The sequence below is a fragment of the Dermochelys coriacea genome, chromosome 11, assembly GCF_009764565.3.
Source record: "Dermochelys coriacea isolate rDerCor1 chromosome 11, rDerCor1.pri.v4, whole genome shotgun sequence".
NCBI classification, from domain to species: Eukaryota; Metazoa; Chordata; order Testudines; family Dermochelyidae; genus Dermochelys; species Dermochelys coriacea.
This window is the reverse complement of record NC_050078.2, coordinates 60,147,252-60,174,066: the sequence shown is the minus strand read 5'-3', so window position 1 is coordinate 60,174,066 and position 26,815 is coordinate 60,147,252. Positions and strand designations below refer to the sequence as shown.

The window sequence follows — 26,815 nt, the reverse complement described above, 5'->3', positions numbered from 1 at the left end:
TTTAAAGTCTTGGAAATGTTTTTAGTTTGAATATAAATATTTCCCTGCTTGTCTACAGTCCAAACATGTGAAACCTGAAGAGTTTCCTTTCATTTTCAAAGTCTGACTGAATTATAAAGTAAGTGATCAACATTTATGGTGAAAAGATGACATTATTTCAATGTAGATAATCCTGCAGTGTTAGGCACATAGATGAAGAAATCTGCTTTTTAAAGATGAGACAAATTAAAACTGATACTTTGTATATAATGAGGTTAAGGGAACAAGCTGAAATTTCCCAATTCTTGTGATGGAAGAACTTTAATGCAACACCAATAAACACATATTTGTACCAAATGCCACAATCTTGTTCCACATTTTTTATACAGTTTGCTGTGCATTAGTATTCAGAATCAATGATCTATAAATAGTTAATGAAATATTAACAGGAGTTCCACTCCCTAAAATGTAAGTCACTTGTACTGATAATTAGGGACATATTCTAGTACTGGGGGGGTGCTATGAAACAAAGATACATAGGCTTGATGTCATCAATCTATATTGTTCTTGCTTGATTACTCAGTTACATTCTTATGATCCCATCCCTACTGACTGCAGCAAGAAATAATCTTTAGGAAATAGTGTGTCAGTCCAAAATTAACGTTTTTTACCTGATAGAGATTTTACCTCTCCTACACTTTGGGGAATGTATTATATAGTTATTCTGGACTGCACTAGTTCAGAGCATCTTAATCAAGTTTGCATTTGCATTAAGGCAGTATGGGGGACACTCTGGACTCCATGCTATGACCCTTGCTTTCTTCTATATCACCTGAAGAGGGTCTCTGTCTCTCTCTGACACAATGATAGTGATCTTATTCTCTAAGTGTTTAGCCAGCATATCTTGCAACTCTGACAGAAAGCCTCGCTCAGTGTTACTGTGCTCACACAGAATCACACTTATCCCTTTGGCAACAGCATCCAGTACTTCATGGTGGGACATCTCTCCTGCCAGAATGAGAAGAGATACCATGTAGATTAGCTATTTAGACCTGCATCATTTGTAGTTCATTGTAAGTAATATATTTAAAAAGTCTCTGCTCCTATGGAAGAGTAGTGTTGCAAAAATGCTATGTTCCATTTTCTAGAATACGGTTCTATAGAGAACTATGGAAATGCATTTCCCTCAAAAGGAGAAATGTGATGCAGATTGTGGTAGACTCCATCACTGTACAAGAGTGCTCTTTTTAAAGAATTCATGAATGTTAACTTTACAGAATTGTTTACTTTAAATGACCTCAAACACTTTGTTACATAAAATTTAAGAGTATTTGCCCCCATAACCCCCACCTCTGCAGGATTTTTGCTCTTACTATTTTCCCCTCACTTCCATCCAGTGGAGACTTATTTTTATATTGACATTCAACGGTACACTAATATTCTGATGTAGTTTTCTAAAATCTGCCATTAACATTAGTAATTTAAACCTATTTTTTTAAATAAGTAACTTTCAATGTGCTATATAATCCATTTACATGGAGGGCCCTCGCTCCTAGAGCACCTTTGCAGGCCTGGTGCAGCACCACCATTGTGTCTCTACCTCAGTTTCCCCTAGTGGACTTCAGTAAGTCCAGTGAGGCTTATGTATACTGAACAGTGCTCCTTCAGGGTCTAGTTTATTTCACCCACAGCTGGAACTTTTGTACAAATTCCCCCAGTATCTCTAGCTAGAAGGGGAAGGAGCTTAGTTAAGTGGAGTTGATAGACTAAGGTTATGTCTAGGTCCCTTACCAGCGAGGCTCTCTTGACCAAGGCCCTCTTCTGGAGCCACAGCTTATTATTAGCTGGGGGAAGTTATCTATGACACCATTCCAGCTGAGTCTGCATTACTATGTAGTTCTTTGTCAACAATAATTACATTTTGGCATTATACACAGTGTTTTAGATTGTCATACAATGGCTGAAATTATCTTTCCCAGACACTCTCCAGAGACCTGAGGATTTAACCAACAGCACTGGCTGTTAAAGGATGTCTTGCTTATGTGATGTAATTGCCTTTCTGTATGTCTGCACAGCACCTACCACGCTTTAGGCACTAATGTAATACTAATAATTCTAGCTGATGTTTTGAAATGTTTAATTGAAAACTGTGTTAGAACAACTTGATATGTTCTACACGGTGCATCTTTTGGTTTGGATTTTGTGTTGGGAGAGCCAGGTTGGGAAGAATGAAGGTGACTGAGTTGCCCAGCCTTAAGAACATGGGGCTACACACAGTCCAGAAGGTGGTGGATTTCCAGGTTTACAAGTCAAAACTGAATAGTTGGATCTAACGGTAGGAAGATCTAGTTGTAAGCTGGAGAGAGGAAAGGTTCCATGTCCATCTGGCAGACTACAGAATCCTCCTAACTTCTTCCACAACACTAATCACCTATGTGATTGGTCTCATCTGTATATAGTAAGAGTCACCTACGTATCTCGGAGCGAACTGCTCACATATAGGAAGATCAGGTTATAAGGATGCTGATAACCAGCGTGGCAGAAAGACATTTTTAAATTAGACACTTCAAACTTAAACACACAAAACCAACAAATGAACATCCTGCTAATGAAACACATGCTTAGCCTCATGCTAATCACTTTGCTTCCCCCACTCTCCACTTTCTTTTTAGAGTGGAAGCTCTTTGGGGTTGTAGACTGTCTTCCTCTCATATTTTGGAAGCTACTGCAATCTAGATTATTACCGTCTCCTAAAGAAAAATGCTATGTTAAGAATCTTAGATTAGGATTACGTTTTTACCGTAGGTCTCCTCTTAGATTTAGTCCCTGAACTTTGCAATTGACTGCACCATGTGGAGTTCCTTTTAAGTCAGTGGGACTCCACGCAGTCATGGACCCCTGTGCCTTCAGTTGCAAGACTGGAACCTTGTTTTGTTGTTTTTCTTAAATTTAGTTATTTCAAAAGCCCATCTCATTTTACTCTTAATGATTACAAAGATGTAGCCCACAATTTTGTTAGACTTAAATTGTTTGCATGTATACACATCTAATACAAGCATTTGCACTATGATGGGATGACTGACAAATTCCACATGGACACTGGGCTACAATCTTGAAGAGAGTCTCCTACATTTGACATCTTTATCATAGGTTACGAGGTGGTCAATCTAGCAATGGACCTGCATTGTTGCTTGTAGGATTTATTTGTTCTTTTAGTAACTAACTAATTCCTTGCCTTTTGCAATTATACCATATTCTTCTTCACAGCTGGATTCCTCAGCAACTAATCACATTGCTCTTTCTAGTGACCATTTTATAAAGCTAAGTATGGAACAACAAGTCTCATACCAGTGAGATAGAGGTCGGCTTCCACACCCTGCAGGACACTGCTCCCAGAGCCAGCACACAGAGCAGCCACCTTCACTTTGGTTTCTGCAAGACAGCAAGTGCCACAATTAAACTCCCTTCCTACCCCTCAGGCTTGTTGCTGGCTTCAAAACAGATGAATGCAGTGCTAACCCTTGTCTTGGTCGTATACCCAATGGAAATTTGTTGGGTGCTGGGAAGCGATGTTAGTTTGGAGGAGGTATATGGGCCACTAACTTCTCTGGGAATGCAGCAAAAAGCCATGGTCACTGTAAACTAGTGATGGATGGACAGCTCCTCTTCACTAGCAGGAACTTTATCCAGTTGATGTGTGGAGAAAAGAGGAAATGTTTTCAGCCCATTGCTACACAGTGGCTGGTTCTTGACCACTGCAAGTTAAGGTTTCGTCTGTTGAAGTGTCTTATTAGTAATGACTAAAATGATCTCATATGTATACGAGAAGAACAATTAATCTATCCCCCCACCATACACGTACACAGTCTTCAATGAAAACAAGATGTTTTGGGTGACAAAGGAATTTTCAAAATTTAACACTCTTGTATATCCCTTTATAACTAATCAATCATTCAACTTCTGCTGACTTAAGGAGGTGTCCTAAGAGTACAGTCTACACCAGTGGTTTTCAAAGTGTGGGTCACGACCCAGTATTGGGTCACGGAATGTAAGGCACTGGGTTGCGGTGGCTCTGGTCAGCACTGCTGCCTGAGCCATTAGAAGTCCCAGCGGCAGTGCTGCCTGGCTAAGGCAGACTAATCCCTACCTGTTCTGACACCATGCTGTACCCCAGAAGCAGCCAGCACCAGGTCCAGCTCCGCATGCTGCCCCCGCCCTGAGCATCAGCTCTGCACTCCCATTGGCCAGGAACAAGCCAATGGGAGCTGGGGGGCGGTGCCTGTGGGCAAGAGCCATGCAGAGCCGGACCTGCTACCGGGGTGCAGTGCGGTCCACGGTGCCAGGACAGGTAGGAAGCCTGCCTTAGCACCCCCACTATTCTGCTGACTGGGAGCTGCCTCAGGTAAGCCCACACCCCAATCTGCTGCCCCAGCCCAGAGCCCCTTCCCATACCCTGAACCCTTCATTCCTGGCCCAACCATACAGCCCTCACCCCTGTACCCAAACCCCTCTGCCCCAACTCCATTGGATCACGGACATCAACAATTTTCTTCAACTGGGTCGCCAGAAAAAAAAGTTTAAAAACCACTGATCTATACTGAATTAGGGGCTTTAAAACACTGAGCATGGTTTGGGAACACAGCTGCTAATCTCAATAGTTTTTTTAATAAGACTTGCGTTTCTCAGGGACAATACCAAGAACTAAGAACAAGCTTTCTCAATTATTCAGTCTCACAAGTTATCCTGTTTGAAGGGAGGCAGTTAGGGTTTAGGACAGGTAACTGGACCAGGAGGACCTGAGTTGTATTCTAGGTTCTGCTACTGATTTGCTGTTTGATCCTGGGCAAGTCCCTTTCTCTGTGCCTCAGATTCTCCTCCCACAAAAACAGATATTGTAGGATAAGTATAAAATAAAACAAAGTAAAGTTAGCTTAAGTTTGGTTTAAAAAATAACATATTTGCTTTATAGTTTGTGGCTAGTAGGGAGAAGGCCCCTAACAGAAGGTAAAAGAAGGCAGTGAAAATTAAAGAGCTGCAACAACAACAAAAACAAAAATCTGTCTTAAAAAAAAAAAACAAGCAAACAAGCCCAAACCTTTCCACTGTTTTGCTTGTAAGCAAGGAGCGGCAGAGAAAATAAGAATGGGGAAAAAATAAAAGGAGGCCTGTAAATCTTACCTAATTTAAAACTGAAAATAAGGGTAAATTGCCTCAAATTGGCTTTTAGCTAATGTCAGTAATTGGCAATTACAACATCATTTGTTTGTGAAAGGGTATAGAAAGTAAATTCTTAAAGGGTTCATTGCTAATATCTGCCTGACCATGCTGAAGTCAACCAATATGGGTCTAAGCCACCCTGGGATTAGCCTACTTGTAAGCATCTTAATCAAATGCGTAATGTTTTGTTATTGTTTGGATGTAGTAAATTGCTTATTATTTAGGCTTTTTAGGTATGTTTAAAGCAATTGTATAAATATCATTTGGCCTTTGAATTTAAAAAAAAAAATATTTTAAAATAAGGGTTAGTGTTTGGTGGTTTCCCATATCAATATTAATAACGCCAACAGATATGTACATACTTTTATATGGTGCTATACAAGTATACTGTATTCTTACTATTTCAAGTAGAACTTAAATCTCAATTCATCATGTAAGAGTTTCTAGAATATTACCTTCAAGGTGGCATGTCTGTGTTTGTCCCCAAAAGTCTTAGGAAAGACCTTATAACAGGAGGTGCTATTGTACAACTCAGGGAAAAAGACAGCTCATGCAGTTTATGTGCTCTCTCCCTCACAGTGATAACCAGTGTAACACAAAATTCACTGTTAAAATTCAGACTATATTATAAAAGGAGTCTCTACAACAGACGTTGGCTGCCTTCAGCACATGGCTCATCAGGGTAATCCGCTGGCGGGGCGCGAGACATTTTGTTTACGTTGACTGCCTGCAGCCCACCCCCGCAGCGCGCGCGCACGCACACACACACACACACACACACACACACACACACGCATACACCCACCCCTCAATGGCTGCGGTTCGCCCTTCTCAGCCAACAGGAGCTGCTGGAAGCAGCCAGCTGCAGGGATGTGCTGGCCGCTGCTTCCCGCAGCTCCCATTGGCCAGGAACAGCCAACTGTGGCCAATGGGAGCTGTGGATGGTCAACATACAAAATGTTTTGCAGCCCACCAGCGGATTATCCTGATGGGCCGCATGCCAAAGGTTGCCGACCCCTGCTCTAGAATATATGTAGTATAATAATTACTAAAACCAGTTCTTCTTTAGACCCACCGGGTACTAGGAAGCCTATCAGTCCTACATGAGAGATAATACACCAGTAATAACTACTCCACCCACTTCTTGTGCTTATGAGGCACTAATTATAGTGGAAAAAAAAATCAAACACTTGTGGACTTGTTTACCTAATGTCTTCCCCGTTCCCAGGGCCAGGCGTATGCAAGGCAGCCTTAGGTGGCTTTTGATTCGTTCGGTCAAGGCTGACAGGGAGACTGGCTCACTCAGCGTGCACAGGCGTCCCGTTCCAGTATGTGGAAGCAGAGGCTGTGGAAAAGTAGAAGTTTAAAACATTACCGTGAATGTGCTCACTGCAGCTGTTCACATCACCTTTTACTCTAACAGGAACTGACATCTAGACACCACAGTGCTGAGTACAGGAGGAACAATTAAACACAGAAAGTCAGTTTGAGTGCTTTGCCAAAAAAAATGGATATGATACTGCAAAGGACTAGGTAACACATTGGCCACATCTACACTAACTATTAGTTGAAGTGCTACTGTAGGTCATACACAACCATTTTCACAGATTTAGAAAGTAAATGCTTTCAAAGTCCCTCAAGGTCAGTGTTAAGGCAAACTGATAGAGGCATCTCAGGGAAACTTGCATTTCTGCTGCGAGTGCTGTATCTGCTCTGTGAATAGAGGATTTCTGTGTCCAGGGCTATCAACCTGGTGTCTTTCACAAGCAATACATTCATGGAAAGAGGAATTGGTATGTGAATTCTGTTACCTTCTGTAATAACATTATTTCAGTCTTGTGATAAAGAAGGCTGTTCCGTGACAATAATGCCACCACCTCCAGCAGCGCCTTCTGGGTGCAGTTCAAACTGACTCGTGTCTGCTCCTCACCTTTAGCCCTGAGAAATGACAGCATTTTTGATATTTACTAAGAAAACAGAATTTCAGAATCTAGTTAATGGAACAACTCTCCTTTCTATCACAGAAGAAAGAAAAAGGAGATGTGGCACCAGCCCAACACACTACTATAAAAGAAACATACAGCTTAATGGGGATGCGGGAATTAAGCCATACTGCTCCCATCAAACTGAATGACAAAATTGTTCCTCTCCATCTCTGCAATTGGACTGGTACCTGTAACTTTTTAGTTACTAGCCATCCTTTAATCCCAGTTTGTACTTAATATTAAATTTAGACTTTGTGGAGCAAACTGAACACAATTCTTTCTGCCCAAAGAAACGCTACAGAAGGGTCACATGTTCTATTTGGTCTCTTAATGCCATTAGCATCCATGTTTACATTTTTTTCCACAAAGGTTATTTTCACTGTTCTCACAAAAGCAGATTGGAATTTCAACACTTGATAATAAAAAGGGCTTCTTTAAAAGGAAAGACTACCCATCTTGTTCAGTCAGTTCTTCTCACTCCAAATAAATTGTGAAATGGATTTGAAAATGAGATTTTTAAGGTTTCCTTATGGCACTAAGGCCACTTTTTAGCTTCCACCTGAAGGTAAAGTTCAGTTTTATAAAAAAAAGCTATTCCCACTATATCCATACACCACTTGGTCCACACATTCTGCTGACACATTAACCATCTCATTATTGAGGTCACTATACTTTAAGTTAAATAACTTCCCTCATTAAGTCCTGACACAGAAGGCTGTACCTGAAGAAGTCAGATTTATCATCAAATGCATCCAAGTCCACCAACTATGAACATAAAAAGCAGTGCCTGAAGAATTCCCAGAGAAACTGATAATAGTAAAATAATCTCGATCTCCAGCTTAAAGGCCCATTATCCCACAATGGTAAAAACTTTCAATAAGAAGTTATAACATCTTATCCAGACCTTAGATAGTCACCTGTATATTATTTCCCATTATTGTAGTTTGCATCTTAAGAAACACCTTTCCCTTTTCAAATTAACAGAAGAAAACAACAGAGAACCATGCACAGTACCTGGCAGGGAGAGTAATCAGAGATGAAATCTCTGGGATCCCTTGCATGTTAGATAGGATTGTCTCCAGGTGCTCAGTATGGTCCACACTGAATTCCACCCGGTGAGTGCCCTCAGTTGGGTAGTTGGGAGCCATTGATGGGTGTAGTGGGACAGAGGTACAGGCACCTGAGAAAACAACATGCAGTACAGAAATTTAAACAGCTTTGCAAAATTGTACTGGTCCACTCAACCACAGAAGATATTATTTTTGTGGCAGGTGAATAAAATAGCATTTTTTTTTTATTTTTTTTTTTATCATCACCACCACCACTATGGACAAGCAAATTTTGTTCTTGTGTTGGTAAATTGCCATAATTATTTTGCAAGGCTGGTTTACGGTCAGACACAAGTCTCAACTTATTTTTATGATCTGTAGAAACTGTTCAACAGCTTGATGATGATGATGATGATGATAGCATTTGTAGTGCTTTTAATCTAAAGATCTCAAGTGCTTTATAAAGTGGTAAGCACGATTATCCCCATTTCACAGATGAGGAAACTGAAGCACTGAAATGTGAAGTGACATGACCCAGGTCACAAAATGAGTCAATAGCAGAGAAAGAATTAGAACCCACTTCTCCTGACAACAACAGCCATGCCCCTAAGCCATGCTGTCTCCAATGGACTGAATCTGTTTTAAGTACCTGTAGGCTAATGCTAACGTATTATTTGTATTGTGTTATGTTATTGTCTAGGGGCCACAGGGCTAAGTACTGTATAAACACAAAGATGTACTGTACAAAACCTGCCTTAGAGAGCCAACTACTGAAAATATAGTACCAATGATTCCTGAACCATTTTTCAGTGTAAAGAATAAAAATCTAGGAGATTTCAGGTAGCTAAAATACTGTGTAAGTGGCTAGACTTTGCACTTTACAAAAGTTTGTCTGTGCCCAAGAGTGCATCATACATGTAGAACTCAATTTTAACTCTTTATAAAAAGAGAAAAAGTTTATTTTTTTCTAACTTAAAATAAGGATTGCTGGGAGGGAGGGAGAATGATTTATTAAGTATCAATGGATATGTTTCTTTTAATGTTCTTACACCCTAAACATATGAAGGGAACCACTTTTATTATCCAGGAGACACCAGAGCACATCCAGTGATCTGTGGCTTAAACTACTGTAGTCAAGTTACCCACCAAATGTGCTCAAATGGTTCTGTTCTCATATACTTGATAACAGAACTATAGAAATTACAGATGGAAAAGACCAATAAGGCTCATCCCCCAGAGGCTGGTTCAGGATTGTTTCTTATAATATATTTTTCTAGTACTTTTTCTAGTTTAGTGTTAAATGTCAGCATAATTGCCTCTGCGTACTGGTTGGAGTGCCTTATGGAGACCCATTTGGCCAATTAAACAACACCTAGCATTCATGAGCACGTGGAACACTTTGCCTTTTAGTCCCAATCACGTAACATCTCTGTGATAACTATAGCAATTGCTTACAGTTGCTTGGTAGGAAGGACAGTCTGATGGTCATGGCACTGAACTAAGACTCAGGAAACCTAGGTTCAGTTCTCACTTCACAGGCTTCCTACATATTTATAGATTCCAAGGCTAGAAGAGACCAATGAAATCTAGTCTCCTACATAACACAGGCCATAGAACCGCCCTTATGTAGCTCCTAGACTGTATCTTTTAGAAAAACATCCAGTCTTGATTTTAAAAATAGTTAATGATGGAGAATCCACTACAACCCTTCATCATTTTTTTCCAATGGTTAATTACTCTCCATGTGAAAAATAAAATGCCTTATTTCCAGTTTGATCTTGGACAAATCACAATCTGTTCTGGGCCTCAGTTCCATAATATTTCCCTATGTCCCAAACATGCTGCAAGGATGAAATCCATCAATGCTTCAGAGGTGCTCAGATACCATATGATGAGGGTCACATAAATAAAAGTATGAAAGAATGTATACATTTTTAGCTGACAGTGAAATATACATGTTGTCCTTATTGGGAGAAAAAATAAGTACTCCATCACAGGCTCCAATCTTTTCACTAAGGTGGAACCAAGGATGAGATCCAAGACTATATGATCAGCCAACCAGCGGTCCACAGACGAGTTTGGAAATTCTGCCTTAAAAGTTATCTCTCAGGTCAGAGCTGAGTCATATTTATCATGCAATGTGGGAAAGCTTACTCTGTGGATAAATAAAAAAGACTTAATTTATGAACTTTGGTTTCTAGAGCTATCTGGAACTTTTTCCCAACATATGATTATGTAAGGTGGCCAGTTCATCCCTTGGCTTGCGCTGCTTCCAGCGGCTCCCATTGGCCTGGAGCAGCGAACCACAGCCAGGGGGAGCCGCGATCGGCCGAACTTGCGGACGCGGCAGGTAAACAAACCAGCCTGGCCCGGGAGGGGCTTTCCCTGCACAAGCAGCGGAACAAGTTTGGGAACCACTGATTTAGATTACTTTAAAATTATGAAAAAAAAACACACTTTTTAAAAAATAAACTCAAATCATGCATATAAGCACCTGGGAAAATTGATAAAGACATTTCTCATAGACTTACACTGTACTGAAAAAGAGCAATTTAAATCGAGTATCAGTTAAAAAAGGGGTATCTCACCAAGTCCTTTGGCTAGCCAGTTATTGACTCCATGAGGTATGGCATCATATGCTGTGTGTGGAGAGTAAATGCCAACTCTGTGTTCCAAAGCCTGGATCACAAGACGCTCTTTCCAGGTTTTCCATGTAATGCGCTTGAGTGCTCGGAATATGGGTGGGTGGTAAGAGAGGATAAGATCTGCCTTCCTCTGCAATGCCTCCTGCATTACTTCCTCTGTAAGGTCATTAGTTAGGAAGAGTGTGCTCACAGTATGGGGTGGGCTCGGTTCTACCAGTAGTCCTACATTGTCCCAGCTTTCAGCCAGAGAGAGTGAAGCAAAGTCATTCAAGGAGGAAACTAGAGCTTTTAGATCCATGAAGGAGCGTGAAGGCAAGACAAGCAAAGGCTGGATGCACTGGAGAGGTCGGCGAATCAGGTGCACACAGGAGAGCAGCATGCACATATCTAAAGAGGCAAAACATAATTAGGGATATTGGGGGATAGGGCAGAAGTTTAAGACAATTCTGAGGTAAACATCAATGTCTGAGCATTCAGACTGGCCAACGTCCAGCCCAGGTATGAAAACACCTCCACTTGGGCATCACATTCAATATTTTTCAATAGAGATGGAAATAGAAGTGGTTTGGAACAAATTGAGAACTTAAAGTGGCAAGTCACCAGGGCCAGATGGTATTCACCCAAGAGTTCTGAAGGAACTCAGATATGAAATTGAAGAACTACTAACCGTGGTATGCAACTTATTGCTTAAATAGGCCTCTGTACCAGATGACTGGAGGATGCCAATTTTTTAAAAGGGCCCAGATGCGATCCTGGCAATTAGAGGCTGGTAAGCCTAATTGCAGTACCAGGCAAATTTGTGAAACTATAGTAAAGAACAGAATTATCAGACACATAGCTGAACACGATGTGTTGGGGACAAGTCAACACAGCTTTTGATCAGACGGTAATGGCAACAAGAACTGCTAGCCACCGGGGGGGGGGGGGGAGGGGGTAGGTGCCATTCTTTGCTCTCCAACACCGACGGCCGCTGCATGCGAGACAGAGACAGACACTAATAAAACTCTTATAGAAGCAACCAGGGCTGACTTTAAACACATGCAACGCAAGAGAACTTGGGATCCTGGGCTTTTGTGGTCTTGCGAAGACTTCAATAGCAAGCCGTGGGCAGAGCAATCCTTCTCTCAGCTCCAGGTCTTTGAAAAATCTTAAGGCTGACTTTGCAAACCCCATCCTAAAGATAAACTTTTCCTTCGCCTTCTAGTGTTGGAACGAGTCCTCCTGTCTCCACTTTCACGCCCCTTGAACGCAGGGGTTAGCAGCACAATGGTACCCTGCTGAACTCGTTTCAGGCTGGGGAAGATGGGGCAGGCTCGGCCATGTTCCCATGGTTTTACTGCACACCCCTAAGGGTTACAACAGCGACCTGATCTAGCGCCGCTGCCTAGGTAAGACAAGCTGTGGCTGTGCCACCATAGGGACGCCACTGGCAGGTCTGGGGAGCCGGGGTTTCCATAGGGAGCAGAGCCAGGGAAGAAGCTGTGACAGAGAGTGCGGGCTCCGCTCCTGCCCCCAGGCTGGGGCTCCTGCTCGGGCCAGTGGTGCCGCGGGGAAGGGCGCTATGACCCCCCCCCGGCGCGCAGCCCGGCCGCGCTGACCGCCCTCGCTTGGGGCAGCGTCCGCGCCTCTGTCCGGGGGCGGGCGCCTCAGGCGGGCCCGTCCCCTGCCAGCCCCCGAGACCCGGCCCGGCAGCCCCCCGGGCGCACCGACACCCACCTACCTCGGCCCGGCCGGGGCTGGCGGCGCCTCACGGAAAAGCGCCCCCCGCCCCGCGCGGGGCCTGGTCCGTCTGCAAAGCGGCCCCTTCCGCCCGGCCGGCGGGGCCTGCTCCGAGCGCGGGAAGCAGGTGAGCGAGCGGCGGCGGCGCTCGGGGGCTGGGCCCCTCCCGGGGTAGCCGGGCCGGAGGCCCCACTTCCCCTGCAGCGGCCCCTCAGCTGGGCCGATCAGCCCCTGCCCCGGGCCGAGCGGCTCTGGGGCAGCCCCGTGGAGGCTGCGCTCTGCGGCTGAGCCGCTTTGTCTTTGGACCCCCAGCGGTCAGCCCGGGCCGAGGAGGGAGCGGGCTGGTCGCTGCCTCCATCCCTAACCGTTGCTTGCGGTGGGTGGTTGCTCTCAAAAGTCCTCGCGCTGCTGGACCATGACAGACCTTGCGCCGCTCGGTATCAGACTGTGTTCTCAAAAAGAACAGGAGGACTTGTGGCACCTCAGAGACTAACACATTTATTAGAGCATAAGCTTTCGTGAGCTACAGCTCACTTCATCGGATGCATTTGGTGGAAAATGGTGCTTTTTTTTTTCCCCACCAAATGCATCCGATGAAGTGAGCTGTAGCTCACGAAAGCTTATGCTCTAATAAATTTGTTAGTCGCTAAGGTGCCACAAGTACTCCTTTTCTTTTTGCGAATACAGACTAACACGGCTGCTACTCTGAAACCTGAGACTATGTTCTGAGGGGCGAACGGGAATTGGTCCCCGAACGCAACCTGGGGGCAAGCGATCGCAGCCTGGTTTCCTTTATGGGCAACCAAGATTGTCCTAAAAGAAAAGGAGTACTTGTGGCACCTTAGAGACTAACAAATTTATTAGAGCATAAGCTTTCGTGAGCTACAGCTCACTTCATCGGATGCATTTGGTGGAAAAAACAGAGAGAGATTTATATACACACACACAGAGAACATGAAACAATGGGTTTATCATACACACTGTAAGGACCACCAGAAACAGCTAGCCGCTGCGCAGGGTGCTTTAAAAGGCCCACTTTCCCGAAGCTGAAAGCAACTGTGAGCGTAATTGAGTGCGGGAGGGAAAATGCAACCTTAAAAATGTGAACAGTAATAAAGAGTCGTTTAAGAATGTTTTATCTGATGCCCTAAATAAACCGCAATTCCACAGCCACACACGCGGCTAAGAGGACAAACACAATCCTGGAATATATGAGCTGGGGAATGCCATAATTAGGGAGGTTGTATTATGTCTGTACATTAGTGAGACTGTTGGCCACTCTTCAAAAAGGATGCAGAAAAATTGGAAAGTATTTAGAAAAAAGCTAGGAGAAGGATTAGAGGTCTGGAAAACCTTCCTTACGCAGAGGTACTCAAGAGATCATCTGTAGTTTGTTGAAGAAAAGGTTAGGAAGTGAATTGCTCACGGTTCACAAATACCTGTATGAGGAGGAGATTTCTTATAGTAAACAGCCCTTTAAACTAGCAGAAAAAGACATAATGAGATCCAGGGACTGGAGGCTGAAGCTAGACAAATTCAGACACAAATTTTTAACAGTGACTAATTAAAATTGTTCCAATGGTTTTCTAGAAATGTGGTGGGTTCTCTATTGTTTGCAGTCTTTAAGTGAAGACTAAATCTCAGTTTCGCTAAAAGTTATGGTCTAGCTCAAACAGAAGTTATGGGATTGATGCAAGAATTATTGAGAGCTCTTCTTTGGCCTCTTAATGCAGGAGGGCAGACTAGATCATAATGATCCCTTTTGGCTTTAAAAAAATCTATGAATCTTCTCTTTAAATTGAACAGTTGCAATCTCTTCAATTCAGGCTCTCATCATATGGAAGTTTTTCTATATATTGATTTGTTTATAAAAATACTTTGTTCAATTAATTTCTAGTTCTCTGAGTGGTGGTAATTTTGTAATATACATAAAATGCTTATAAACAGGTTGATTTGAACACTACTGTAAAAATCCATAGTGCAATCACTTGTATAGTTTCACTGACCACCTAAAAGATTCTAGAATTTTTAAAGGAGGTGGTGAAGAAAAACTAAAATAAATGTGTTTTCTTTGTAGGAAACCATTTGACTTGTCTGCATTGGACTCCTAACCAAAAGACATGGTGAGACAGGCAGTTTTTAGATATATTTTTAAATTTTGTGACTATAGTATTGAAAACTGGATAGCAGCTCTGAATCCCAAATAATCCCACAATTTAGTTTATTGTAAAGAAATTGTGATGTAAAGCTCAGCTATCCATTTAATTGATTTCTGTCCAGTGTGCTGTGGAAAAGGGAATATGTCAGTTTTACTATTTCATGAGATTAGGTAGTGCATTAGCTTTCTAGTGCTAGATTCACTAGCACTAAATTCAAATTCTGGTTTGGATAATGATTTTGGTCATCTCATTTGGTCTCTGTTTCCACATAGAACTGTGGTAAGGGTGTAAATACATATCTGTGGTCTTAGTACTTTTAAGAATGTTAGAGTTTAAAAAATGAAAGAATTTAAAACACAAGAAATAAAGTGTAAGGTTGCATTTCTCAAACAAGATAGATTCACAAACTTCTTTTACTGTGGCTCCATAGAGTTCACAGCCAATTGTCTTCCCTTCTTTCTATGTAAAGTATGGAAACATGCACCACAGAACATTGGTTTTGTAATTTTTTCTGTACATGTATGTCTCTACTAGTAAGTGCGATGCTTTGTCACCACATTAATATAGTTCTTTCAATGTAAGAGCTGTGATTTTGTGATCTGGGTGAAGAGAGGCATGATAGCTTTGTGTGTAACACTTGGATAACTGTCTGGCACACCCATCTGTCTGAAAACTGATGTATCCCATTGCTTATTTTCAAACCCCCAAAAAACATTTCCTCCCATATACACAAAATACATTGTGAATAATCCAGAGCACACACTGACTCATGTGAGTAACACTACTCATTTGTTTTTATTTTTTTCCCCTTCCAACTGAATCCTTGAGAAAATTGCGCTTTGCAGCCACCACCTTTCAGAGGGAGGACTTGTGTAAAACACTTTTTGTAGCCCATCAGTGCTAACTCAACAGAAAGATTGCAAGTCAGTGACATGAGGCACTTGTTCCTATCTACTATAGTCTGACTGAGTGCACGTACTACCATCTCATGGAATGAAACTGGGAGGAACTTGAGTCTTCAGCACGAGTGTGCTGAGATATGACTGACTAGGCTATTTTTTCTGTCATCTTTGAGCTGAAAGTGTTGGTCTGGTTCACAGAGATGAAAAAATATATGCAGCTGAGCTTTGTTGTTACTCTGAAGAATACCTTGTTAGTTCTTTTTAATTACAGGCCTTATTCACATGAGGTCCAATCTCTTCCTTTTGTCTTCACTACGGATATGAGGAAGTCCATGGGACACCATCTCACTCCTCAGAGTGATGCTTGGCGACAGCACAACGAGAAAAGATTAATCTTATTCTCAGTTTTACTGACAACTTTTTTTTTAACTAACTTCTGGATGTAGTTCAGCTTTTTTTTGTCTGTGAGATCCCATGCATACGGGCTCAGGGAATTCACTTAATTTAGGAACAAACCCAGATTTTGGTCTCCATCTTAACTTCACATACACAGACGGCTGGAAATGGAAATGCATTTATATTCGCAGGGTGACTAGTGAATAGAGCAGAGTTGGTAGCTCTCAGTCTTTGATTTTGAGTCAAAATTCTGGTTTAATTTTTTTTTCCTTCCCCTCAGGCTGTCACACTGCACACTGATGTGGGAGATATTAAAATAGAGATATTCTGTGAGCGAACACCTAAGGCCTGTGAAGTGAGTAATATGACAAGACTGGGACTGTTTAGCATTGAGAGGAGACAGATAAGATGGGACATGATAGAAACAAAATAATGAATGGTATAGAGAAAGTAAATTTTGGATGTTTCCATTTATCCTTTTGCATCATATGAGAACATTCAGTGGATGTGAAAAGGAACAAATATAAAACTTATACCACGAGAACTTTTCATATAGTACATAATTAACCTGTGGAATTCATTGCCACAAGATATCATTAAAGCCAAGAGTTTAATAAGATTAGACATTTATATGGAAAATGAAAACACTATTACATTAGACAGAATACAAATGTAAAAGAGGTGTAAACCTTCATGCTTCTAGGCCAAAGATAATCACGGTCAAGGATTAGGAAGAAAACCATCATGGGCAATCATGGAATAATTTGCCCATAGAGGAGGGCTTCTTGCACCTTCTTCTTTAGCATCTAATACTGGCCATTACCAGAGATGGGATACTGGACTAGATGGACCTGCGGGAGACTAGTGTAGGACCCTGAAGTGGGACCAGGATCCCATGGGTCCCACAGGACCCGCTGCCATAATAACAGGAGCGGGATTAAAAATAGTCTCTAGTATGGCATTTCTTATGTTCCTAATTATGGCCCTGAACCCAAACATATTTACACATGCTTAATTTGAAGGAGCAAGAGTAGTTCAGTTACTTCAGTTAGACTACTCACAGCTCCTAGAGTTAAGTACACAAACAAATCTTTGCAGAATAGGAGCCGATCTATGGAAAATAGGTTTATAGGACCCTCAGTCTAACTCAGCTTCCTAACAAAAGATCCCACTTTGTAATGTTCTGTTATCAGTGTACATGGAAGAATAAAAAAAGATAAAATGAGTTTAAAAACAAAAGGAGAGAGAGAGAGAGAGAGAGAAAAATGGCCATCTTACCTTTTTCCTGGTTTGGGGTTGGGATTTTTTGCAAAACTTTGCCTTTTACTAAATTAGTCTTGGGCAGTCCCAGTCTGACTATAAATAAAACACTATAGAGGAGTGTTTTTTCATGTAATGTGACCAACTATTTGTGTCCATTAGATATTTTTTTCCCCTCTATATAGTGTCTGCAGAAAACCACCAATCCTGATGCATTGGTTTTGGTGTAAAAGGTTTCAGTCTACTTTTTATTGTTACTGGCACAGTTAGTATTTTTGGTAAGTCTTTAAGGAGGAAGGGAGAGGTAATGAGGGATCATGGAAAACTTTTTTTTTTTTTTAATGTATTTCAATAACCAGGAGCAGTCTGAGATAACAGAGTGATAGCATACTATGCTCACAATACAAACCAAAGCTGGAAGGGTTAATTTTATTCCTGTCACCCTTGAATGTTCCTCTCGGAATAACATAATGTGTCCAGCACAGAACATGTTACTGCTAGACTGCTTCTTACTGAGCACTCTTGCTCTTCCTATAGAACTTCCTGGCTCTTTGTGCTAGTAACTACTACAATGGCTGCATATTTCACCGGAATATCAAAGGATTCATGGTGCAGACAGGGGATCCAACAGGTAAATCCCTCCATTAATGTCTGGTATATTGAGCCCTTTCTCAAAGGTGGGAGGCAAGATAAGTAACACAACGCTGTAGTGATGAGAGTGACTTTCATGATCTGGGTACTTTCAGATAAGTTGCTATTCGCTCTGGATTTAAAATATTAATACTAGTCATAAGCTAATTACATCTTCAGCTCACTGTACAAATTTTAATCCTCTCAATCAGCATTCTGTGCCTACTATTATCTCCATGATCATTTGCTGTGATTTGACAGCTAATCAGTGGGAGATCCAGCATTTGAATGCAGAGATTCCTGTTTCCCATGCTTGTGACCAGGTTACACTGCCTCTGAATGCTGTCTGTGTGGCATTTAGGACTATGATTCAGAAAGTGTCTGCTATTTGAAGGAAAGCCTGGTTCACGTCTGTTGCTGTTTGCTGTCATATTAATTTGAATTTGAGAATATCTCAGTCTTTTGTTCTCCTGTTCTAAGTTGTTGTTTATTTAAATTGCAGTAGCACCCATATGTTCCAATTGGGATCGGTGCTCATTGTTTATACAGCATCTAACACACACATGAAAACCTGATTCCCTGCCTCAGACAGCTTACAGGCTATCTAGAGTTTTAACTATAACTTAAGATACCAATATTCTGGTTCAAAATTTTTTGAAAATGACTGTGATTGGAGATTCTTTCTCAACTCTGAGAAGAAAGTAATCCATCCCTGTCACTACCTCCTCAGGCTCTGGGAAAGGAGGTAACAGCATTTGGGGCAGGAAATTTGAAGATGAATATAGTGAACACCTAAAGGTATTTCTGTGCTCTTCATTATACTATTGATGTTTCTTCACATGAATTCAGTCTCAAGAGCAAGAGACGATCAATCTTGCATAGTATTGGGATTAAATAACGGTTTTGAAAATACGTTAATTAAAGTCCAAGCCCACAGTAAGATAATGGGAGGCTTGTTATTGAAGTGAGGTACTGGAGAGTTTCAGTAGTTTGGAGAATTTAGAGTTAGGGCTGCTTCTCTCTGTGGAGGGTGAGGTGGAGAAGTTTTGTATTGGTCTAAGGTATTTGTCATGCATCCTTGTGGGAAGGGGGAAAGGGAGGCATTTGACATGGCAGAGTCAGATCTGAGGGGCTAGTTGTGTATCATGAAGGAGGGTTTTGACAACTGGGAGGGAGTCAGATTTTGTTGTCTATTTTAATAAAGATTGGGAGTCAGAATGCTAGGTAACTAAGCCCTGGCTGTCGGCTGCAGTCATGCATTCACAGAATATGTATGTATGCGTTTTCTTCCATTTCTACTTCTCTTTCAGCACAGTGTCCGCGGTGTCGTTTCCATGGCAAACAATGGCCCAAACACCAATGGATCTCAGTTCTTCATTACATACGGCAAACAGCCGCACCTTGATATGAAGTATACTGTCTTTGGGAAGTAAGTGACCCAGCAGTGTGCCTCCTCATGATACAGTGTGAAGGGCAAGGATACACCAGGGCAACTGTAGTGGAAACCTATAGTCCTGTTACAGCAGAAACCTGTAGAAGTCTTGGCTACATAAGTGTGAACTGTGACTGACTTCTTTAGATACTACATAAGGTTGTTGTATTTTATTTTAAAAGACATAAGCAAAGTATTTTTCATTTTTAATTATAATTGATCCTTTAAAATAGCTGAATATCTTTATCACTCAGGCACACACTAGTTTATTATGTAGATTTGTTTCTGGACACAGTCTCTGGATGTGGAAATTACAGAATGAAGTAATCCTACCACAAGTCAATATTTTATGAAATGTGCTGCAATTATTAATTTTCCATGGAAAATGTTTATAAATTATAGTATTACAAATGTGTATCCTGATCTGAAACCCCTTTCTCTCACAAGTAGTCACATTGAATTCAATAGAATTGCTTGTAGGATTGGACCTCTAATTATTTTGTTTGTCTTGTGCAATGAGGGTCTCAATGGTATATTTTTGGTAAACTGTGTGTGCTTTACCAGCTATGCTGTAAGTCCAATTATACTGCTATTGGGCTTATTTTAGCTTCTGAGAGATAAGAACGTACATATTGATGGCGCCAAGAGATCTCAGAAGTCAGAGATTTAAACTAACGTACTAAAACTGAAACTTTCCTTTCAAATTTATATCAAAGAGTAGCTTTCCATGGAGTCTGACACTCAGGTTGAATAGAAAAAGGGAAAAAAATCTTGTGAATTGTTGTTGGTCCTGTTTGAGTGCTGGGGGGCTACTGGCATATATTTCTTTTTGGAAAGAGCACTGTTATGCGTGGCATTTTGGGGGATGACACTTTAAAGAATTACAAGGACTATATACACAAATTGAAAAGAAAAATGTAGGCCCAACTTGGGGCCTGTTAGTATTGACAGTGTCTGTAAGTTTCTCTCTTTTGGTTTGTAGCATTTCCCTCTTTGGTCATCACTACAATGTTGCATACCAGTCCTCCTTTTCATTTTAAAGGGAGAAATAAAACAGCATGGGATATTTTTGAGAGCTGAATATTTAATTTATTCACAAGAAGTGAGGCTTCCTGAATTTATCCTAATAGTATGGGGAATGAAACTGCTAGGAGAAACACTGCTTTATCTCCCAGCATTGAAAACAATATTTTTTTCCTCTGATCTTTTAGTTATAGTCATCTAGGCATAGGTGTTACTTTTTTACCTACTGTTGTTACAAGTATCACAGAGAAACATGGTTTTTATATTGATGTTGTCCTCATAGTATTTTGGATGTTTCCTTACCTCTTTCTCAGATGGACATAGTAACAGTTTTTTAAAGAGTTGTAAGGTATCTATTAGTGTTAAGTTGCTTTCTCATGTCACCTTTCCAGCTTGGACAGAAACTCAGAAGTATAAACTCTACCTCTAAATTTATCCTGCAGTAAATCGGTATCTAGGATGTCCCAGAGCTATCAGATTTATGTGGTCAGTAATGATTTGGTTAGTACCGCTCCTGCCTCTGTGTCAGAACATTATTGATTAGAATCTGTCATCCATGGTCTGATTCCCCAGTCAGAGGACATGAGTATTCCCAGTGAAGTCCAGTTTGATGAGTATCTTGCTAGAGTAGTTTTAAATGCCATAATCAGTCTGACCAACCTCTCGGGAATCCTCTCAGGCAATTTATAGCTATGGAGTGAAAGGGTTGGGATGAATTGTGATATCGCAAAGTCAATGGGAGTTACTTGTATCCTGTTTGTGGGGAGGAAAAATCATAACCCAGTTTGGGTGTCATATTAAGTGCTGACAGGGCAGGGGAAAGGAGCATGCTGTCCTTTAAATGGAACATTAGATCTCTCTGGCTATCCAAGTGGAAAGGAAAAGGACAGTGGCACCCTCCCACAAGTCATACGTGGCCACTCAAAATTCTCTTTCACAATAGGTTATTATGTCCAAGGGACATTAAACTACTAGTAAACTCATAATAGCTATCTTACTTCCTTACTCAGTCCTTGCATGGCAGGTACCTTAATTCACTGTAAATTGCTTTGGAATACCAAGACTATGAAAGGAAAGGTGGGCCTTTCATTACAAGAGAATTCTCATGATTGTTCTGCTTTCTTTCCAGGGTAATTGATGGTCTGGAGACCCTAGATGAGCTGGAGAAGCTCCCAGTGAATGAGAAAACCTACCGACCTCTTAACGATGTTCACATTAAGGACGTCACAATTCATGCCAACCCTTTGGCTTCATAGACATAAAGTGCCTGGACAGATTTCTGAGAAGCTGGTCAGACTGACTTCTAATCATAGTGTTGATGTGACACTAAAAAGGTGTTAGTTAATTTGGATCAGACCTTTACTGTTGAATGCAGGACTTTCAGGACAGGGTCCAAATGGGAGCCTCAAACTGGCTTTTCTAGTTCCATCTATTCCAGACAGTCTGCCAAGGCTCTAATTTATGAACTTTTAGTTTACTTTTTGTACATGTAAGATAAAGGGGAAAGAATCTTTTTAAAAATATCTTTTTTTCAATCCTTTGTTTTTTGTCTTAATATAACATCAGTTAAAATTAGGCCTGTCAATTAAATTGCATGAGTTAACTGTGATTAACTCAAATTAATTGCGATTAAAAAAATTAACTGCGATTAATTGAAGTTTTAATCACACTGTTAAATACTAGAATACGTGTTGAAATGTATTTAATATTTTGGATGTTTTCCTACATTTTCATATATATTGATTTTAATTACAGTGCAGAATACGAAGTGTATATTTTTTATTACAAATATTTGCACTATAAAAATGATAAATAAAAATAGTATTTTTCAGTTCAATTCATACAAGTACTATAGTGCAATCTCTTTGTTGTGAAAGTGCAGCCTACAAATAGAGATTTTTTTTTGTTTGTTTGTACTCAAAATCAAAACATTGTAAAACTTTAGAGCCTACAACTCCACTCAGTCCTACTTCTTGTTCAGCCAATCACTAAGACAAACAAGTTTGTTTACATTTACAGGAGATAATGCTGCCCTCTCTTATTTACAGTATCACCAGAAATTGAGAACAGGCATTTGCACGACCGTTTTGTAGCCGGCATTGCAAGGTATTTACGTGTCAGATATGCTAAACATTCATAGGTTCTCACTTTCAGGTGACATTGTAAACAAGAAGCGGGCAGCATTATCTCCTGCAAATATAAACACGTTTGTTTGTTTGAGCGATTGGCTGAACCAAGAAGTAGGAGTCAGTGGACTTGCAGACTAAAATTTTACATTGTATTATTTTTGAATGCAGGTTTTTTTGTACCTAATTCTACGTTTGTAAATTCAGCTTTCATGATAAAGAGATTGTACTGCAGTACTTATATTAGGTGAATTGAAAAATACGATTTCTTTTTTTTTTTTACAGTGCAAATACTTGTAATAAAAATACAAAGTGAGCATTGTACACTTTGTATTCTGTGTTGTAAATGAATTCAATATGTTTAAAAATATGTTTTAGAAAACATCCAAAAATATTTAAATGAATGGTATTCTATTATTGTTTAACAGCTCAATTAATCACAATTAATTTGTTTAATGGCTTGACAGCTCTAGTTAAAATCTTCGACCAAAAAGGCGTCATATTGCTATTCTTCTGAAGCTTTCTCATTCAATCCTAACCTACTGTAACAATTCTTGGAAAAACAGGTACATTATGTACCTTTCTTCTAGGTGGAAGCACTCTCCTAGAGCTTTTTGGCTTGTGGGTTAAAGGTTCTGCACAGAGAAGCCCCTGCCTTTCATTTTTCCTGCTGTGTTGAAGTCTGCTAACTTCTCCAATCTACCCAATAGCAAGATCATAAATAACTGCTCCTCCCTCCACTATTGCCGCTGAAAATTGAAATAATTACTTCAGTTGTTAGATGAATACATGCAAGTAACATTTGTTCTGTAGAAAAGGTATAAGTATTTAGTTAATTCACAGCCAGTCCAAAAATCAGACTTCAGTCTTGTAATAGAATACCGTGTGACCTGTAATGCATCACCTGGCCCTATCCTTTGCTAGTATATCATAAATATATGCCACCCATTGCAACTGTGTACCAAAGAAGGCATATCTAGTAGTGGGGCATACCAAACATTCACTTTCCATCTAAAGTGCAATTACAGCATTCTCTCTCCTCCTGCACGGCCCTTATGCATCTAGCACAATACTGATAGTACTGAACATGACAGTGTAACATTCTAATGTGCAATCCAGACTAATAAGTCACTGTGTCATTCCTGCCCTCTAACCTAGGATGCCCTTTCCAATGCCTCGCTGCTGTAGGCTCCAGTCTGGACTGGTCACTAACAGCCTCCAGCATGCAAGTCACTGCCAGCTATGTCTGTGTGCGTGCTGCAGCCAGCCAGCCATAACTTGGCTCTTACCAGCCTTGGCTGTACTGCAGAGTGACCCCAACACATTCCAAGTCTTAGATTCCACCCCCCATCTCCCAGAAATGTATGTCCTATGTTGCCCAGGCTTCTCCTGGACGACACAAGTTTATAAAAAGTCCATTATTTGCTTTTAATAGAAATAATATTCACATAACTTGCCACCCCTAATGGAGTTTCCCAGACACTTCAATTTACACACACTGGATTAGATAAAACAAGTTTATTAACTACACAGAGAGATTTTAAGTGAGTACAAGTAATGAGGCATAAAAATCAGAAATGGTTACAAGGAAATAAAGTTAAAATGCTACTGGTGCCTAACTGAACACACTACATCTGATTAAAGCAAAACTTCTCACCACATGCTTTCAGCAGTCTTAGTGACCAAACTTTTTAGGTCAGGACTCCTTCTCCAGTCCAATGTCTACGTCCCTTATTCCTTCGTGTGCAGTGAATTGATGGGCAGAGAGATGGGGGGGGATATCTTGGGGTGTTTGTCCTTCCTTTTTAGAGTGTCGGTCCCCTTCTTGAAAAACTTCCAGTGGAGATTCAGGAGACAAAGAATCTATAGGGCAGGATGTTCGTTGCTACTTTTTCCTCACCTGTTTGAATGCCCTTTGTTTCCCTTCCTGCTTGATGACTCTGTTTACTGCTTAAATGCAAATTAAGCAGAGCACACATTCCTTTGTTTAAGAGAGACCTGTTTGCCAACCTCAGTTTGGAACATGAATTAATAACATCATACAGTGGAATCTCATGACTTCACATGCAGTGTTGCCATGCATTTTATCAGGATGATAATGACCAGGAAATTATGAGTTTTTAAATGATATTATACAAGATATGCTTTGTACAAAGATTATTACAATAGGATGTGGGGTGTGGACACAGGTTCATTCTGTCACAGGTCGTATAAATGTGCACAGCTACCGTTCAGGAATACTAGATGACCATGCATTCACTATCTTCCTTTTCTTCCTGTTATTCCACAAGTAATAGGGGCAGAGGGAAGATGGGCCTAGTAGAAATCAGTGTGTTGTGGGATAAGAGCTACAGTAACCTAGGGTAATGCAATATGATGATGAGAGAAAGGAACCCACTGACAAGTGAAGCCCAAGAGCCTCCATTTGTAAAGCATGCAGCCGGGGTATTAAAATACTTCTGTGCGCCTTCTCTTTCCCCTTCTAAGCCCCTGCTTGAAAGTGAAATAAATTTACTGATACTATCCTCAGTTCCCACTTGCCAGAATCCCAAGAAGAATCACACTTAATTTGGTACACTTCAGTCTGTGCTCAGTTGAGACCTGGCCCTGAGCCGGATGTATTGATGAGTGTCCTGTAATACTTGTAATAACAAGCATCGCAACTAACTGTCCTGATGCTCCATAAGAGTCAGTCTTGCTGGTCCAGGGTAGGTATCACTATGAGCATTCTGTGAAGTAACAGTGCGCTGCACCTCAAATGCCCTGACTGTGGCACTGAGGTACTTTTTCTGTTATAGGTTCAGAGTAGCAGCCGTGTTAGTCTGTATCGCAAAAGAAAAGGAGTACCGGTGGCACCTTAGAGACTAACAAATTTATTAGAGCATAAGCTTTCGTGAGCTACAGCTCACTTCATCGGATGCATCCGATGAAGTGAGCTGTAGCTCACGAAAGCTTATGCTCTAATAAATTTGTTAGTCTCTAAGGTGCCACCGGTACTCCTTTTCTTTTTTTCTTTATGCAACCTTATTATCCTAAAGGCATCGAAGAGAGAAAGAAAAGATATGCAGTATAAGAAAAACAATAGATTGCTTTTCCCAAGAAGCCATATACAAACAAATTACTAAGGAGCTCATAATTGTAAAGGTCCAACCACCGGTTTTTCATCTCCCTTCTGACTTACCACTTTCCATCTCAGTCTATTGTCACTGGCACTGAACACACTTCCCATGCAAATCCTCATCAAATACAGATCACCTGTTTGGATCATGCACTGTTCTGCTTTCTGAGGAGAAGATGATGATTTTATGTGATTCTTTGATTTATGTAAAATCTGCTGTGAGGCCTCTTTCCATTGTGGAAATTAGTTTTAGGATTAATTAATGTTTGTGGAGTGCTTTGAATATGAGGGGAGTATTCACTATGGTTAATTTGGGAAATTGGGATTCAAGAGATCTCTGAGTTCCATTCCCAACCCTGTGACTAACTTGTTTTGTAACCTTACGTAGATCACTCAATTCCCATGCTTCTGTATCCCTCTCAGTAAAATGGGGATAATGCAGGTTGCGTTGTAAAGCATTGAGACCCATATATCAAATGCATTCCCTAAGTATTATTATTTTGTCCCTAAGAACAGACAAATACATTTGAATGTGTGAGAAGGTATAAGAGGCTTAAAAACAGCCCATTTGCATGTTGGAAAGGAGGTAGTGTGGTTAAATGTGTTTAGATACTCATGCTGCTTGTCAGTGCTGAATCTCAGTAGGGGTGCAGGCTGACAGGAATTTCTAATGGAGATTTACTTTGATGAGGTCAGTGTCTCATGTAAGGGGCTTAGCAATAACAGTTAGAATTTCAGATTGTGTTTCAAAACACCAGAAAGTAGGAGTGTAACTGACATTAAGTTATTTGTTTCTATACACTAATTAATTAAAATTCATAGAATATCAGGGTTGGAAGGGACCTCAGGAGGTCATCTAGTCCAACCCCCTGCTCAAAGCTGGGCCAATCCCCAATTTTTGCCCTGGATCCCTAAATGGCACCCTCAAAAATTGAACTCACAACCCTGTGTTTAGCAGACCAATGCTCAAGCCACTGAGCTATCCCTCCCCCCTTTTGTTATCCCAAATGGAAATAATGAAAGATACAGCATTTCAGTCCTCTCATTTGATAGTAAAGCAAAGCTGCTTACATCTCATTATCTTTGAGGTATGCCATTTAAATATTGCAACACAGGGTGTGGCAGTGGAGTTGGTATAAATTCCTGCAATAAAACATAATGGACCAAATTCAGCC

At 40.8% G+C, this 26,815-nt stretch overlaps 2 protein-coding genes across 5 annotated transcripts; one reads left to right on the top strand and one right to left on the bottom strand.

Moving 5' to 3' along the window:
• Window positions 1–268: 268 nt before the first annotated feature.
• NIF3L1 (NGG1 interacting factor 3 like 1) lies at window positions 269–13,346 on the bottom strand. 3 transcript variants are annotated; one of them, XM_038421576.2, is made up of 8 exons: window positions 13,317–13,346; window positions 12,960–13,043; window positions 10,819–11,262; window positions 8,196–8,361; window positions 7,008–7,134; window positions 6,403–6,541; window positions 3,328–3,411; window positions 269–987 (listed from the first exon to the last, which is right to left on the bottom strand). In XM_038421576.2, the coding sequence occupies exons 3-8, from the start codon at window positions 11,258–11,260 to the stop codon at window positions 803–805; spliced, it is 1,143 nt and encodes a 380-aa protein (XP_038277504.1). In that variant the 5' UTR covers window positions 11,261–11,262; window positions 12,960–13,043; window positions 13,317–13,346; the 3' UTR covers window positions 269–802. The 3 variants fall into 3 exon arrangements, with proteins under 3 accessions (XP_038277504.1, XP_038277502.1, XP_038277503.1); XM_038421574.2 differs by lacking the exons at window positions 12,960–13,043; window positions 13,317–13,346 and adding an exon at window positions 12,596–12,731; XM_038421575.2 differs by lacking the exons at window positions 12,960–13,043; window positions 13,317–13,346 and adding an exon at window positions 12,592–12,728.
• PPIL3 (peptidylprolyl isomerase like 3) lies at window positions 12,570–23,476 on the top strand. 2 transcript variants are annotated; one of them, XM_038421577.2, is made up of 7 exons: window positions 12,570–12,721; window positions 14,672–14,717; window positions 16,332–16,406; window positions 17,849–17,942; window positions 18,672–18,739; window positions 19,252–19,370; window positions 21,526–23,476. In XM_038421577.2, the coding sequence occupies exons 2-7, from the start codon at window positions 14,715–14,717 to the stop codon at window positions 21,650–21,652; spliced, it is 486 nt and encodes a 161-aa protein (XP_038277505.1). In that variant the 5' UTR covers window positions 12,570–12,721; window positions 14,672–14,714; the 3' UTR covers window positions 21,653–23,476. The 2 variants fall into 2 exon arrangements, with proteins under 2 accessions (XP_038277505.1, XP_043361505.1); XM_043505570.1 differs by lacking the exon at window positions 16,332–16,406.
• Window positions 23,477–26,815: the final 3,339 nt, after the last annotated feature.